Consider the following 17,083-nt stretch of genomic DNA (forward strand, 5'->3'; position numbering starts at 1 on the left):
TTGGCGTGAGGGCGGACGACACGGAGCTGTGATTTTTTACGTAAACACTGGAGGCCACAGGCTTTAGCAAAATGGCGTACTAGAAGTGAGATGTCATGCATTGGTGTTAGCTTCCTTTAATTTTTGTAACTCTTAGCACATAAGCAATGTGAGCATAGGGCCGCTAGATGGGCGTGAGTGTTCGGGTGACGCTTTCACGTGGCATTCAGCGAGAACGCATGGGGTAAACCCGCAGCTGTGCTTGGTAAGTACACCACCTGTCTTCCCCGTCTTCGCGTGGGCTCGTAGCTAGATCGGTAAGATAACGGGCTCTCGCTTTGTTAGGTTATTAGTTCCAGGTTCGATACCCGGCGGTGCCGGTAAATTCTTTTATTTGTTCGCTGGAGTTTTCTGGTGACACCAACGGTCGCGAAAGAACCCTGGGGGGGTAGAGGTAGAAAGCTTTGCTTTAAAAATACGTCTTAGGGCTCAACGTGCCCACGCTGGAGCTGGGATATGCGAATCATAAGATTGCGGGATCATTCCTTCCATAATGTCTGGTGGAAGGGCGCTCTACGGGGCATCAGTCAGAACGAAGCCACGCCCCTATTTGATATGGGCACCTGCTTCGTTCACATCTGCTATCATATATACACCGGCCCACACCCTCCAATGCTTTCATCGTCCGAGTGAAGCACTTTCATATTGTACCAAAATATTCTCGGAGGCTGTTCATCGGAGGCTACTGATCAACATGGCGCCGCGCAAGACAGACGTATGTGCGCGATGCTCCAAACCGATTCGTGGAAGGCAGCAGTTGCTACCTTGTTGGTGCTGCAAACAGCGGTTCCACTGCAAGTGTTTGAAAACCGATGAAGCTGAATAATACAGCTTCCTAATGCAGACCGGGACAAACAGCTACAGATGCATGAAATGTGCGAGGCGACCGGATCCGTCTGGTGTGATGCTCGCTTCTTCAAATGTACCGAGGACACGCCCACCGAGCCCACCTGGCTATCGGATCTTTCTTCCGTGCTGGTGAGCCAGGCCTGCGGAAGTGCGTGTGCGAGCGTCATCGCGTTGCTGTAGGTGATGGAATATCAGATAGATGCGCTCGCATCCGAAGTAAGACAACTGAGAGTGAAAAACGTGTCTTCGCGCGTAGAAATACGCGACTTGCGAGAGTGTGTGGTGCGCTGGACGTATTATCCTCCCTTGCGCTTAGTCGGCCATGCACCATTACGGAACTTCGCTGACGTCCTCGCTACAGGCCAAAACCTTCCGAGTGTCAGCACCCACAACAAACGACCAAGGAGGACGCTGCGACCCTCCAGTAAACCGGTGAGCCAGCCCCCAAGACCGTCGGCCACAATTGGTACGGCGAAGAATTGCCAACTCAAGGTCGTGCCTAAAGAGCCGGCCACAACAGGCATTTTCGTTTCTCGCCTAGCTCCTAATACTAGTGCGTCTGACGTGCCAGAGCTTCTGACGGAGTTCATAGGTTAGAAGACAGAAACACGCAATAGACTGAAAACAAGATACGACACGCACAGCTCCTGCCACGTTGGCCTGGATAGGGAACTTGTTGGGATCGTTAAAAAGCCTAAAGTGCGGCCAATTGGCTTCGTGTTCCGCCCCTTTTACGGAAGTTTGTCGCCTTCACGTCATTACGATGAGCCTGATATCCCCCCCCCCCCCCAAGCCTCAGATGAGATCACGGAAAGTTAGGCTATATTACCAAAATGTCAGAGGACTTCGAACGAAAAGAGATGAGTTTCTTAAGAATAATTACCACTCTGAAATAAGACATCATATGTTTGACAGAACCTTGGCTTAATTCCAATATGAGCCCAGCTTACTTACCAAGCGAATATTCGTCTTTAGGGCGGACGGCAGTTACAGAGAAAAGACTAAAAATGGGTGCGGTGTCATGATAGCCTGCAAGTCTACTTTTGAAGCATTCCGAGGGGAGGACATTGAGAGTTACCGGGAAAGTATATGAACTGAGCTACCAGTTGATAAGTTTCATCGTCCGTTTCGCCTAGATTTTTATCTGTCCTTCACTCTGCAACATATTCGGCCGACGCCAAGGTTTAGATATGCTGACGGTGATTTCGCAGGATTGTACAACCATCTGCGTGGGTATGATTGGCCTACATATTTTCGCGTTGAAGACGTTGACCGATCTGTCTCCTTGTTGACATCTCTTCTTCAGAACGCTATGAAGGAATTCATACCAAGTAATACTCCCACAAAATCTGCATTCCCTGATTGGTTCTCGGCTGGCTTGAAGAACTACATACGCAGAAAATGGCTCCTCTATAAATTATATTAAAAAAAAACAGTTTGTAAGTACTGGTACTTTAGATACTCTGTGCGCAGAACAATCTTCAAGAAGCTTCTTGCACGCGACGAAAGGCTTTATCACGACCGCCTTTTAAGAAGACTTCAAAAGGGGGCGCGTCATTTCTGGGGCTACGTACGGGTTCAAAAAAAAGATAACGACAGCACTAGTGGGCTCAAGAACGATAGTGATGTCTGGTGCTCCCCCGAAGAAATATATGAAGCCTTTGAGCAGCCTTTCAACTCCACTTTTTTTACAATCCGATGGCACATGCACGGGCGTCGATTTTGAAGATAGCTTTGGTTGCTTAGCCTGCGAACGCGTAACGGGAGAGGAGGTAGCCGATGCGTTCGCAAAATAAAGAAAAAAATTACAACTGGTTGTGATGGGATTCTTAATTTTATTTTAAAAGGATGCACAGATATTTTCGTCCTGCTTCAACTCACATATCCAATTTATCTTCCCAGACAGGGTTATTCTTTTCTCTGTGAAAAGAATCACTGGTTGTCCCAATCTTTAAATCTGGAAGCTCATGTAATGTAAACTATTTTCGGATGGTGTCCCTTTTATGTGGCTTCTCTAAAGTCTTCGAGATGGTTGCTTACAACCGGTTGTGTTATCTGAAAAGAAAAATTTCATTCTTGCAACATGGCTTTGTAAAGGGCGGGTCCATTGAAGCAAACTCGTGTGCTTTCCTCGGGTATATCGCTCCCGTTGTGTTTAACCAGGGTCAAGTCGACATAATTTATTTCGGCTTGACAAAAGCATTTGACAAAGTTTCACATGAACTGCTTTTCTTGAAGCTCAAGCAAATGGGGCTATGTCCAACATGCTGCTCCTGGTTTGGGCAATATTTGTAAAACATTTACTTTGTTTGTCCAAGCCATACTTGTCTAAATATGGCATGCCACAGGGCTCTAAACTTGGACCATTGTTGTTTCTATTCATAAATGATCTGCCGTCATATGCACGCCACTCGAGGACTTCGTTGTTTGCAGATGACCTAAAACCCCCGTAAGGTAGAAAGTGCCCGATATTGTGTATTGCTGCAGAATGACATCTATTGTACCGAACACTGGTGGACTGAAAATCGACTACGGTTTAATTAAAAGAAAACTGTTGTTACGTCAGTGAGCAGAAAACGCGATAGCATTGCATTTAATTAAAACTTCTCAAATGAACAGATTCAGCGCGACAGACTTTTACGGGACCTTAGTATCCAAGTGGACTCAAAACTGAAATTTCGGTCACACTTGTCTTACGTTGTTAAACATGCGCTTCAATGTTGTGGTATGGCTTCGTGTCCGACACAAAAATTTCGTAACCGGCAGTGTCTTCGTACTATTTATTGTGCAACAATTGGACCCCGTCTTGAGTTTGACTCTGTCATATGGAACAATTTGCCTGTTTCTTCCAGTAACGTAATCGAAAATGTTCAGCGCAGGTTCATTCGTATTGTATATGATCGGTACAATGGTCATCACCGTTTTTGTAGGTACCACTCCATATCAGCTGACCTAGGCCTCGCGTGTTTGCAAGATAATAGGCAAATGCGAATTATGCATTTTCTACAAAACGTTGTGCGTGGCAATATTGACTGTGATGAACTCTTCACGTCGTTATAATTCCGAGGTGTATTTATACATTCTATCCAAACATTTGTTTGCCCTGTCCAATGACGCGTCTACAACAAACCTACAATGAAATGTTGGTTTCAACCGACATATTTTGCTGACATGCTGCGACTTTGTAATTTGCCCAATATGTTATCTAGTTTTTCCTTCTTTTATAAGCTCCGCCTGTTGGTTACTGTGTATCTTTATTATATTTTTCCCGTCTTCTTTATTGTCTTTTACCGTATTTTTCAAGACAAGGTGTACTGTCCCGAGGGTCACTCGGCTGTTTACAAACACCAAATAAAGCACTATCTCCAAAGAAAATCTCAAGGGCAAAGTTTTTAAATAGCGTTAAACTAAGAAAGGTTGCCGAATCAAGTTTAAAGAGAACAAGTGAAAAACGGGGATATGTAAAAACAAACCCAGAGAGTTTATTGTTCCTTTTTGGAAGTATTTGGTAAGTATACTTGGAAACATGAATTAACCCTGAATATTTTTAACATCTCTGGTCAGTCTTATTATTATGAGAACTGTGACGCAAGCATTTTCACACGGGAGGGTGTGCCCGCAGGGGTATGCGTTAATCCTCGGTAAAGTTGGCAGGGCCACCAAGCTGCCCGGACGACCATTTGTGACAGAAGGAGGTGGAGTACGGGGAAGAAACTTTACTGAGCAAAAATAAATTGTGGAGTGGCTTCCTAGTCCGGAAGTCCATGGGCAATCCGGGCGCTGTCCCCTCGGTCAGCCACGATAATCGGTCATCGAGGCTCAAGCTGGGCAACATGCTCTCCCACTGCTCACGGGAAGGGTTGGAAAGGGGGAGGGGGGAGTTTGAAATCTCAATCGCACTCCCAGACAATGTGATAGGGTGTACCTAAATTGCCGCAAGACGCATACTCCGGGGAGTATTGTGTAGGGAATAGATGATTTAGTCGTACTGGGTTTGGGAGTCTGTTTGTTTGAATTCATCTCAATGTGTTTTCCTGCATTTTAGAGAAGCTGGGTCGGGCGGGGGAAAAGTACATCTACCTAGTCTGTAATACTGGGTTATTTCCCGGATGGTCTCAATGGGCGTTGGGCTGTGCTCCTCCTCTGGGGCCCGGTAGGTGAGAGCGCGGGCCAATTCATGGGCTGTGTCGTTGCTCGGGAGGTCGGAGTGGGTAGGTGTGCAAACGATTCTGACCGTACAAGAGGGAGGGGTTTTGCTCAGGAGGCGCAGTGCTATTGAAGAAACTGCACCAGCCGCGTAGCTTCCACTTGCCACTCGACAATCGGTGATTATCCTAATCGTGGTGGTTTGCGCTATGGCCAAGGCAATCGCCACTTCCGCTTCCTAGATGGAACCGGTCTTGATTGTGATAGTGGTGAAAGGTTGATCCCTTGAGGTGACCACTGCAACCGCTGCTCCTCGGTAACGCTGGTATGGGGCGGCATCAGGGTACTATGCTGTTGAGTCTTGGCAATACCGTTTGTCGAGTGCCGCTGATTTGAATTTTCTCCTTCCCTCATGATGGTCTGGGTGCATATTTGTTTGGAGGTTTGTGACGTAGACATTCTTTCTGATTTCTAGTGGAAGCGGCTGTGGTTGCTGTCGCCCTGAGCCTGCCATTTAAATGTTGCCAACATTAGTCGCCCCGCAGGGACAAGTCTAATCGCAGTTTGTGGCTTGCAAGGTAGGCCTCAATAAAGGAGAGCTTACTTCCTTTTTGTCTCGCTACTCGGTTCACCGCTCGCTGATAAACAGAGCTCCTGTTTCTGTAAGGCCATCTCTCTCTCTCTCTCTCTCTCTCTCTCTCTCTCTCTCTCTCTCTCTCTCTCTCTCTCTCTCTCTCTCTCTCTCTCTCTCTCTCTCTCTTGTGACAATATCAAACAAATGAAATGCCAAAGAATGCCCCGACAGAGCCACCGTCGGGAGGTGTAAACCCTCCTCTCTTCCCGTCTTTGCTTAGGTCTAATACCTTTTTTTCTTCGCTCAACGAACTCAAAAAAGAGCAGCATTGTAATGCCTGCTAAGCCCGCTCCCATCTTTTATTTTGCATCGCAGCCTTTTATCGCTGGTTTTTCGGTCCTCTATTTTATTCTCTCGAATTTCGCCAGTTTGACGGCAAAGCTATGAGAGGTATTAACGTCCATCTCTCACTAAGCGGCAGTCACACAGACATGCGTGGACGTGCTTTTGCCCTGAGGCGCTTTTTCTTACTCCGCTGTCAAGCGCTTTCGTTCATAAGTTCCTGCTCACCGGGCGGGTATGCTTGACACCCATCATATTTCTCGCAGAGGTATGAGCAGTATTACTTTGTGTTATTAATAACTTGCCGGAGCTGAAAGATACAACTTTGCGAAGCAGCTTTCGGGCAGGCTATAAATCCTATGCATGAACAATTGCAGCCCAATTTCTAAATTCCTAGATGCTCTTATTCTATTTACCGCAATTTAAACTTTCTGAGTAACTCCAAATTGCACATTCGAAGCATCCAAGATAGATCGCGGGAGCACACAAGTCAATAGTGCTCATTGCATAAATAATATATACATATTTTTATTCACAATCAGTATCTTGGGCATATAAACACGCGCCATAGTGTGCAATGTCGTACGCACATGAAAAGGCACTTAGCCGCTCCCAAAAATAAACCACCGAATGCACGGAATGAGGAAATGACACGTCGGAAATTCCACGCCTGCCGGCAACGAAGCAAGCAGGCGAGCTAATAGGCAGCGTTGGTCCTTATGTGGTGAGGGCAGCTTTTATTGATGACCGATCCCCTCCTGGAATGGTCACTGGTTTCGGTAATCCGAAGAGAAATGAGATTTCGATGAATCGGGTTGGCCACTAACTTCGTGCAGCGCTGTAAAAGCGTGCAGCGAAGTAAAAACACTGCATAAAAATATTTTTGATTAATTGATTGATTGATTATAGGGTTGAACGCGCCGATTTAATGGAGATGATGGGGCGTGCTGTAGTGGAGGGCTCGAGATTAATTTTGACCACCTGGATATCTTTAACGCGCGCCGAAATCTCGTACGCACAGACGTTTTTGCTTTTCGTCTCCATCAGAAAAGCGGCCGTCGCGGCCGGGAATCGAACCCGCGACCTCGTGCTCAACAAGATATTCTTGAAGAGCTTCCCCAACAGACAGCATGGGCGTACTTTTAAAGCGAACCTTTCTTGGTCTCACTGATGACGGTGTCGTTACCTAAAACGCACTACAGGAAAGCCAACTTTGGACAATGGGAGGGCAAATTATGCTGAAGATAACGCAAGAAAAATCTCTTCCTGTAATCCAACCTAGGACTCTCGAGTTATGAAGCTGGCGTATATTAGATCGCCCCATTTCGACATTGTCGAACAAGTTTGTATTTTAAAGCGAATTTGAACGCTTCGCTTTGATCAACGATGGTCGGGGCGCTTAAATTTGTCGTGAGGGATTCGTTTGCTGTCGTCTGAGTTTTGACTTTGACTCGCAGGCTGGTCGCATTTTGATCGCCGACATTTTGACTTTGATTGCAGCGGCTGTTACTTTGGTACTTTTTTTGCCATTTGATTTACACACGCACGAAAGATTCGCGTTTGAACCATCGTCATCGTCACATGGAGGGGATCTAAATTATTCGGGGGAGGTGAGGGGAGGAGATCTTGTCAGTGCATATGCGCATCTCATTGGCTAGTGCCACTGCGCCTGATAGGCGTGCAGCTTTTCTAATTCTGCAGGAAGTTTATGAAACTGAGTATGGTATCGCACAGGGCACGAAAGAAGCTTCCGCTGGAGCGCAGTGCGTACATAAAGCGCCTGATAGGGCAGTTTGTAGCCTCATAGAGCACATTAGGCCTTCGCTCTAAATAAAAAAAAAACTTTGTCAGTGTAATTGAATCCTACACGTAGTAGCATGTTGTTCTGCTGGATGGCATAAAAATGCATTCAAAACTTGCAGTGCTGGCGTACCTCATTCAGATTTCGAATAATAATGTTTTGCGCTTCTGTTTAGTCATTTTTACATACAAGATATTTAATTGAAGTAGAACTTTTTAACACCTCGTTTTGCCTTAGGAAAGTGGGGTTGTTGCAATTGAAGGCATTTAAATACCCGGTCACATCCTATCACCTCGCGTATTTCCAGACAAACGATGTGATGTACTGTGGATCCCTGGCAAATCTTCACCACGCGCACTGACTGACCCCAGTATGCCAAGAAGATATTAGAGTAGTTATTTTAATGCAAAACAGTAAATGGCATAACGAGCTACGTTGCTCGGCGTCCTTAGCAGGCTAATAAAATTTTTATTGTCTAGGCAGGCCCCGGAGAAGCCCGATGGGGGACCGTAAAGGGACGGCCCAGCCGTCCCCTCGAGGATGATCGAGGCCCGATCGACGAGCGCTAGCGTCTCGACGTCAGAGTTAGTTCTGCAGGCTTAATAAAAGTTTATTCAAACAATCAATTGGCTGCGACGCATTCGATAGCGCACGCCTGAAGAAATAAGACACAAATAAAAAGGTAAACGTGCACGTGCATAGAGCGACGTGGGCAAAGCGGTGAGTGAGTCTGCTAAAAATCGGTTTGATTTCAGCACGCGGACCGCGTACCTTCCCAAACCAAACGCTCCGTCCTTCCCCCGATGGCAGAGCAGTCATCAGCGAACCAAGGCGCGACGTTCAATTGCACATTAATACTTCCGCAGTCATAGCTCATAAGACGTGCTTAGGTGGCCTCGAAAATTTTTTGGTGGTAATGTATACAGCGTGTTTGCACCAAGAACTGAAGACAGAGCTTCAGTTTTTGTTTGTTTTTTTGTTCATTCATTCATTCATTCATTCATTCATTCATTCATTCATTCATTCATTCATTCATTCATTCATTCATTCATTCATTCGTTTGTTCACTCGTCCATTCGTTCATTTGTTTGTTTGTTTGCTTAAATTTGACAGGGACGGCAAGTCACAAGGGTCCGCTATCTCTGGCCTCAGTCGAGCTTCGATTAGCTGCCACGAAGTCTACAAGCAGCGACGAAGATAGAAAGCGGTGCAGCCGGAGCGTAGAATACAGGCACCCTCCCCGGTGGCAAAGGCGCCCGGCAACAAAAACACGGAAGGGTGATCGATGGAGAAGGCGATAGATGGCGTCTGCGGTGGAGCGGTAAAGGACAGACGCCTCTATAGAGCACGCGCCCATCAATTCATGGCTTCCCTAGGCGATGCGAAAAGCTTACGGCATACCCCGCAAGCTCAATTTTTGCCTAACGCCCGGTACGAGATGGTGAAAGGCCTCTAGGGTAGGCTCTGAGGCGGTCAACCGCAATCTGTGTGCACTATATCACCTGTCCCTCCCGTGGTTTTAACAATATTTGTAGTAAGTTATGTAACTAATGTAGATCTGCTCAACTGATCTAAATGACGCCAGCGTCCGCTACAGACCTTAGTTGCCCAGGCAGGCGGGAACAAATTACTGTTTGTAGACACAAGAAGGCTGACATTCTGTCCAACGAAGTTCTTTTTTTCCCTGTCTGGCACCAAGTACTTCTTCCTTGAACACCGCGAAACGACTGCTAAAACTTATTCAGACGCAGTGAAGCGGAAAAGTGGTATGGCTAAATGGCTCCCAGCATTTTGTCCCTCCTTTAAGCACGGCCGCTTTCTCTCACTTCTGTACCAACCTGGTTCCTCTCGAATCGTTTATCTAAACCTTGGCAGGATCGACGCCGGCACTACTTTGTCATTAGGCCGGTTATGGATTTTTGTAGATTTATGATGCATTGTTTTAGGTGGGAGCGAAACGAGAAATGAATCTCTGCTCAAAAGTCTCGACCCGATTTATTTCCTCGATGTCCCGCGGCTACACCGGTGAAGGATTGCTCGAGAGGGGAATCAATACCCAGTGTGGCCTGGGAAGGCCGCCCAACAGTACTTGCTTTCAGCGGCAAAGACCAGACGGATGGCATGGACGTTCTCGCGGGGAGGAAATGCGCCACGGCGAGGGAGCCTCAGTGGTGCACACATTTCGTGCTGCGTGCGTGTACGGGAACCGGGGCCACCCAATCAGATAGTAAGCATCTTGCCGGGCCTATCGCGGGTGCAGTCGTACAAATGGTCTCCACGCGCTGTGCGACTCGGCGGAGACGTCTGTCGCAGATAACAAGCCCGGACTGGAGCGGGAGACGCGGCCTGAAATTTGTGGGTGACCTTGTATCGACCCGAACGAGACGGAAGCGTTGTGTTCAAGGTTATATTTGGGATTTTTGTGGATCTTTTCTGTCGGAATAAACACGCTTCATCGGTTGCATCGACCACGCGTAGTCGCTATTTCGTTTTTCTATGTACGTTGCTTGCATTTTTGGGGGCATTCGCGATATATATATATATATATATATATATATTGTCACGAGGAGACGAAGAAGAGCGGAGTAGGGTATGCGCCGCTGTGGGCCCGATGAAGGACGACGAAGAGCGGTGTGTGGGGCGTGCAGCCTGGGCGAACGCTTATATATATATATATATATATATATATATATATATATATATATATATATATATATATATATATATATATATATATATATATATATATATATATATATATATACAAAGTATGCATGCATGTGTCCACATATCCACGAAGATGGAAGCCTTCATCGTCATCCCATTATTATTAGCAGCAGAAACCGCCGCCTGTTTTTATCCACTGCAGGACGCGGGGACGTATACGAGACGTGTCCGGAACGATGTGCTGTCGCTGTTTTTTCTGTTACCCGGCACGCGCTCCCATCTACTGTGCGATTATGTCTACCTCACCACGAACGCGCTTGAAGCATAGAGAACTAAGCTTCTCGGCTTAACAATTGAAGCGGAGTCCTCATTACCCGTCACTCCTTCCCATACTACAGTCAAACCCGGTTATAGCGAACTGCAATATGCACTGCGATTAGTTCGATATATCCAATAGTTCGATATAGCCGAACCCGCTTATAACGAACCTATTTCACGAGTTCGCAATCCGCGGGAGCCACCCCCCCCCCCCTCCCAACTCCGCCATCCCCGCATGCAGAAACAGCCATTACCATACACAAAATAATCCCTTTATTGCAAATAATAAAGCTACGTTCCGCCTTAGCTGCCTACTTTGCAAAAAAGCGGCGATTTTTGTTTTCACTTTCACTTTGGCGGCTTCAACTAGCATATCATTCTCTACACGAAACATTGTTTGTACCAGTTCGAGTCCGCGTCCTCCAAAATCTAAAAAAGCATTGGTGGAGCACATCGACTGCTGAAAGCGTTTCATTGTAAACGTCAGACGGCTTTCACTCGCGACATCATCGGGAACGCTGGCGAGCTCTTCCCACAGTTCACCGATGCTGCTGTCTTGGTCCGGACTCGTGGAATTTGCGTGTTCCATCGTGAGTCCCGCGCGTCAGAAACAGTTACGGAAAGTGTCAGGCATCACGTCACTCCGTGCGAAGCGCAATGTCTCAGTAGCGGCTCTTGCTCCGTGGTCGTGGCCAATCCCCATCTCAATCGCCGCTTCGAGACCATGCATTTCGGCAGCCATTCTAGGCGCGCAGAGTTCGATATATCGGTTGTGAACTTCGTTATAAGGAATATTTTCCCCATGTATTTCTGTAACTGAAATATTTTTGTTCGATATATAGCATAATTCGCTCTATCCGGGTTCGTTATAGCCGGGTTTGACTGTAGGTAAGTGCGTATGACACAGCATTGCATCTTTTTTCCGAGAGTAGCTTATGATTCCCTATCACAAAAGGTCCGGAGGAGTGACATCAGTGATGAGCGGAATGGCCATCACTATGATTTATCTCTTGATAGTAGCGATTACCCGATCACATCAGGGTCAGTTTTTTTGCAGGACCATCATTTGCTGGAAGGTAAAATTCAAATCGACGTTGCATGTGACCAAGCTACACCTCGGCTGGGGCGCCGTAGTGGAGGGCTACGGATTCATTTCGGTCATTTGAGTATCTTTAACAACTGGCAAAATATCGGCACGTGGGCGATATCGTTTTTGCCCCAATCAAAAAAGAGGCCGCCGTGCCCTGTATCTGTTTTATCAGGAATGGATGCGCACCGCTTTTTTGCCTGAACAATCATTCCCCATAAGCCGTAAGATAAGGGCGGCCGTTTTGTCTTAGTGGAGTTACATTTACGGCAGTACCCAACTTTACCCTGAGCCCCCTATCAACAAATATGGCCCATTAGACTGGTTGTATTACCCGGAATTCTCCTCGCATTTTATACCTGCACATCCTAACTTAACTTCTTATCGAATCAGATGAATTTACTTTCTCGCTCGGGCACGATAGCATCAAGGCGGAATAGTCGCTTTCTGTTAACGCCATCAGATGGCACTAGATGTCGCCACACAGCAATTTGTCCAGGTTCCTGTCAAGGAACCCGTCTTTTGATGGTCCTGAAATGGGCTGTCATGTCAGCGCAAGTTTTTCTTCATCAATTTCAAAGCGCATTGTGAAAACTCCGAGTGCTTTGCAGACTTCGGAAAATAAAAATGCTGACGCATGCGTATCTCTACACGCCTCCGAAATAGGCTACACTATTCAAAAAAGGCTCTTCGGAAACGTGGCTGATCTTACTTTTGTATTTGAAACAGGTGGTATTTTATTACGCCGCGTTTTACCTGAGTTATATCTTATTGAGGCCTCATAGGGAAAAAAGAAAGGGTAGCGTAAAATTCCAATCTGCCGTAACTTAGATTTTGATATTTGTATGCGGGGTACATGGTTGATTATTAAGAAAAAATGGTTGTATTGAGATGAACGCGTGTCCACATTACAAAGAAAAAAACTTATTCGGCGAGGGTTTCATAACTTTATTTATTTTTTAATTAACTATTATAACCTAACATTGCCTCAAAAAGAACAGATGTAGTTAAAGGATAACGTTGAGCTGCCTTGAGCAAGAAGGATAATTGGCTTTTGTTTTTTTTTGCCCATTTGTTAAGGGTGAACAAACGGGATAGTTTTCAGAGTAACACATTTTTTTGCATTGTCTCGCTCGACTCCAACCTTGGTCGTTTTTTTTCCTATTCTGATTATCCTACCAATGAACTTATAAATAACAGACGAAGAAGACAAATATAAGAGAAACACCGAGAGGCTAAGGGAGGAATTTGTATTGCTATCTCATAATCGATGACGTGGTTGAGCGGGTTAATTATAGAATAGGTGCCTAAATGCAAACATATGCATGGGATAGGAGGCACGTGCGTACGGATGCACAAACTAGGCTCCTGATAGGCATACACATAAAATTAACACGACAATGTTGATTTGTAGATCTGGTACTGACCATGTTGGAGAATTGGAAATTAACTTAAATTATTATCAAGGCACCTCTTGTGCAGCGTGAGTCGCGCACTTGTTTCCAAGTGTCTTAAAAGGGACGCTATGAAGATAAATACACGATTGGCGCTGTTTATTATGGCGAAAGCCTGAATGGCTCAGTAAGAAAAAAAAGCTGGCTCAGGCGTCCGTAACAGAAGAACGGCTCATTCGAGGCCTTCCATAACACGAGGCGTTTCACAGGGCGAGTTGAAACACTGCTGTTTCAAAAGGTGGCCGTCCACATCAGTAGGCCGCAAATGCAGTGAGAAAGCGAAAGAACGCAGCCAAGCGAGTGAACAGACAGGCAGTGAAATCCACTATCACCACCAGCTCTCAGAATATATGTGGCGGTTGGAACGAGTCGCATTGCAACGCGTAGGAGGCCGATCGAAGCCATTCGAAAGCGTTGAGGCGGATCGCAAAGCAAAGCACGCCAAGCAGCCTTATTATGAAGCCCTTCGACAACGCCAAATCGGAAGTAATGCGACTCAGGGGTTCAACTGGGAATTCAGGTTGTCGCATACTAAACCGTTAAGAAGGGCCTAGGTATGCGCGAATATTTTGCTGTGTGTGAAGTTGAGGAGCCTAAAAGCAGACACTTGAATGTTGTGGTTTTCAACGTGTCAGATCAAGAGATCAAGATATGAGAGGTCAAGGCCAAAGCAGAGCAAAATGGAGGCCTATTTTTCACACCCTTTCTTACTACGTTAGGTGGTTATGGCATTAATGGCATGAGCTGTGAAACGTGAACTACTTCAACCAGAAATAACTAGAAAAAAGGCAAAAACTGCATTTCGGACTGACATGAAAGCGTACATTAATAGCGTGGCTGTAATTCAAGAATTATGGTATGAAAATTATCTCTAATACAGCGCAACCTACGATGCTGCCCACGCAGTGAACTCAGTGATATGTAAACAAATATGCCATCCTTCATTATTACGTGACTTCGGCAGCCGTAACATACTTCTAGAAAATGTATGGCCGTATTTAGCTGGACATTTTTGGAATTGCAAGAGCAGTCTGAAAATATTCACTTGTAGAAATAAAACTAAATTTGGGTTTTACACGCAGAAACTATACACGGACTATGAGGCGCGCCGCCGTGGAGGACTATGAGATAATTTGGAAACCACATTAAGATATTTATTTTGACCAAAATTTCCTCGCACGAGCTGTGTTTTTGCATCTATAAACGGGGCGGCCGCCGTGGTCGGGATCAAGCACGCGCTCTGGTGTTCAGTAGCACAGCGTTCCTGTTACTGGCGGCGGGTAAAATTCCGGTTTTAAAAGCTATCACGCTTCAATTTACCTTATGGGGAGGCATATTTGTGTTGCTCATGTGCAAGGCTCCTCAAGACGTGTCACCAAGCAAGTGATACTTCCTAAATGCAGGAACTCACACACTTCCGGAAGGCGGAAGAGCGTAAATTTCAGAAATGGGTGACAGGAGGAGATAAATCTTGGGCATTCCGGAGGTTCTTCACTTTAGATGTCCACCGAGAGTCGTCGCGCCGAGCGTGCTGTTTAAAGTTGGAAGGGGCGAAGCTTTTCCTACGATGAGTTCACTGTCCATGTCCCAGCTGAAACGGAGCCATTTATTATGCCGCCCACGTTCTCTCTGTCGGACAACCCATGGAAACTCATTAGACTGGTATTTAAAAAGACGCACGCGTCATGCGTTCGCCGGCCTTTGTTGGTTTCTTGACGAATAATGCCTGCGTTACCCCGTTGAGACTTCCTCAGTTGGTTTCAGAAATGAAGGAATGGTCTCTGATGCGGCAAGAGAACGCCATGTTTTCGTTGCCTTCCTGTAAGAACTCTCTACGCGAAGAGATTGCGACGCTTTTGTTCTACAGAGTCAACAACCACACACGACTCTCCACCGAGCCAGTGCAATAAAGCAACGATGGCGCGAGCAAAGCATGCCAGCGGAGAGTTGTAAGGACCACTAATACTTTCTGTACGTGCTCTACAGCCCGGGAATTCTTACGGCACCAATAAATCATTTATATCATGCACCATATCCGGCATGCGTTCGTTATTCATTCGCATTCGCAGTTGGTTTTCTTTCTTTCTGATAAGATTAACAAAATGTTTTCCTGCACAGCCTCCTCATTCACATCGCAGAGAACCAACGACCTAGTCCGGCGGCGCCATGTGGCTCTCATTCATTGCAGAGCACGCTAAAGCATACATAGTTCAACTAAACTCATCGCGCACATGGACTGAACTAGACAGACTGCTAAGAAGCGTGCAACTATTTTTTTCTATTTTGGCTCAATCGCACCTGCTCCTATTATTTATGGCTACACAATCACGAACATTTTGTCCTGCCACACAAGCACCGCGGTGCTCGGTGATCATGCTCCCGCAGCGGCTGCAAAGATCACACGCCCAGTGCACCGTCCTTACAGGAAAATGGCTGCAGCTTATCACAGCTAACCTCGGATATGCAAAGCAAAAGCTTGGCTTAGTCTGGTTGAGCCTTGGTTTTGCTTTGTTAACCTTTGATGTAGCTGTATTGCCGACCACGGCTGGAAGCCGTTCGGTCTCGTACAACGCTCACAAAAGGAGGCCCGGCGAACGCGGCATGCATTCACAGCGAACGCGCCGTTCCGCTTCGCCTAGTCACGAGACGAGTCACGTAGCCTGAGACAACCCAGCAGCGTATGCATGGGAGGCTGCGGGGATGGTCGGTTGCCGATAAGCTGATCGGCCTGACTGAAAACGGGGCCTTGTGCGCAGCGCCAAAAGCGGGCACGCGAATCACGCGATGCTCTTCGAGGTGTGAGTCGCCGCGAGTGTGCCGCCGGGAGTGTTTCTCCGGTCAACAAAACGGGAACTTGCCGATCCGCGGTGAAACCCCTAGACGAAAGTAGTAAACCGTTGCTTTAAAAATTGCGGCAATAAGTCATTGATAGCTGTCGTCGTAACAAAAAGCTCCGATCACTGTCGTCCGCCCGTAGCTACATGTCAGCACGATTTTTGTGGTTGGGATGGAAAATAACCAGTAAAGCACCTGTAAAGCGTGCGTTGTCTGTTAGACAACCATGTAGTAACAAGAAGCGAACTAACGTCGAGCAAAACGAGGCAAATGACCTGGGCTTTTAGTATAGAGGGTGTCAAAGCTACCATGCTTCAAGATTAAAAAAATGAGCAATGGCGTTACTCAAAGAAAATCTAGTGCATAAGGCTTCCAGAACAGTGGGGTAGCGGCCATAGTATTTTCGTTAGTGATATTTATTAATTATTTGTACTTAATTTTCTAACACAAGTACTGTACCAACAACCAAAAGGTCAATTGTGCACTTGTAGGGGCTTACGAGAGGCATCTATATACGGTATTTCCAGCGACGAACTAATTGCGTACTCATGTATTCTGTCTGATAAAGAAACACCGCGAAATATGAATAAATACTATGTGACCGTGCTCCCAACCGCATCATAAACCAGAGCCCTTTCTCTCCGCCATTTATGCGCCGTATTTCTTTCTCGTGGTTGGGGTCAGCACTAACCATCTGTCCGAGTTAGTTATCTTCTTTTACTTCTAGCATTTCGTCTCCTAAGCTAAAGAGGACGTTTTTCGCGTGCTTATTCCTTATTACTTTAAATTTATTCGTTATTTATTTTTAGCACCACGGAAGTGCTTTCTATTTGTAGTTCCTCGAGCATTGTTTGCATGTGTTGTGTAGTCTCACTCAGTAAGGCTATCTCGCCCACAAACCTCAAATGGCTCAAGTATCCCCCGTTCATCCTTAATGCTATGTTTTCCCACTCAAACTTTCTAAATACCCA

General features: G+C 46.2%; 1 protein-coding gene across 3 annotated transcripts in view; it reads left to right on the forward strand.

Moving 5' to 3' along the window:
• Window positions 1-518: 518 nt before the first annotated feature.
• The window catches only part of LOC144144838 (uncharacterized), a 195,156-nt gene continuing 178,591 nt past the window's right edge, over window positions 519-17,083 (forward strand). For 2 of the 3 annotated variants that reach the window (XR_013317349.1, XM_077676342.1), the window contains exon 1: window positions 519-1,320. Coding sequence is in view for 1 of the 3 variants with exons in the window: in XM_077676342.1 (XP_077532468.1) it covers window positions 1,211-1,320 (110 nt within the window). In the remaining 2 variants the exon portion in view is untranslated. Of the gene's footprint in view, window positions 1,321-8,864; window positions 10,185-17,083 lie in introns of those variants that run through there. The other variant, XR_013317348.1, reaches the window with a different exon arrangement.

The sequence above is a fragment of the Haemaphysalis longicornis genome, unplaced genomic scaffold (assembly GCF_048455015.1).
Source record: "Haemaphysalis longicornis isolate Haplotype H1 unplaced genomic scaffold, Haemaphysalis longicornis Haplotype H1 scaffold_7, whole genome shotgun sequence".
Lineage (NCBI taxonomy): Eukaryota > Metazoa > Arthropoda > Arachnida > Ixodida > Ixodidae > Haemaphysalis > Haemaphysalis longicornis.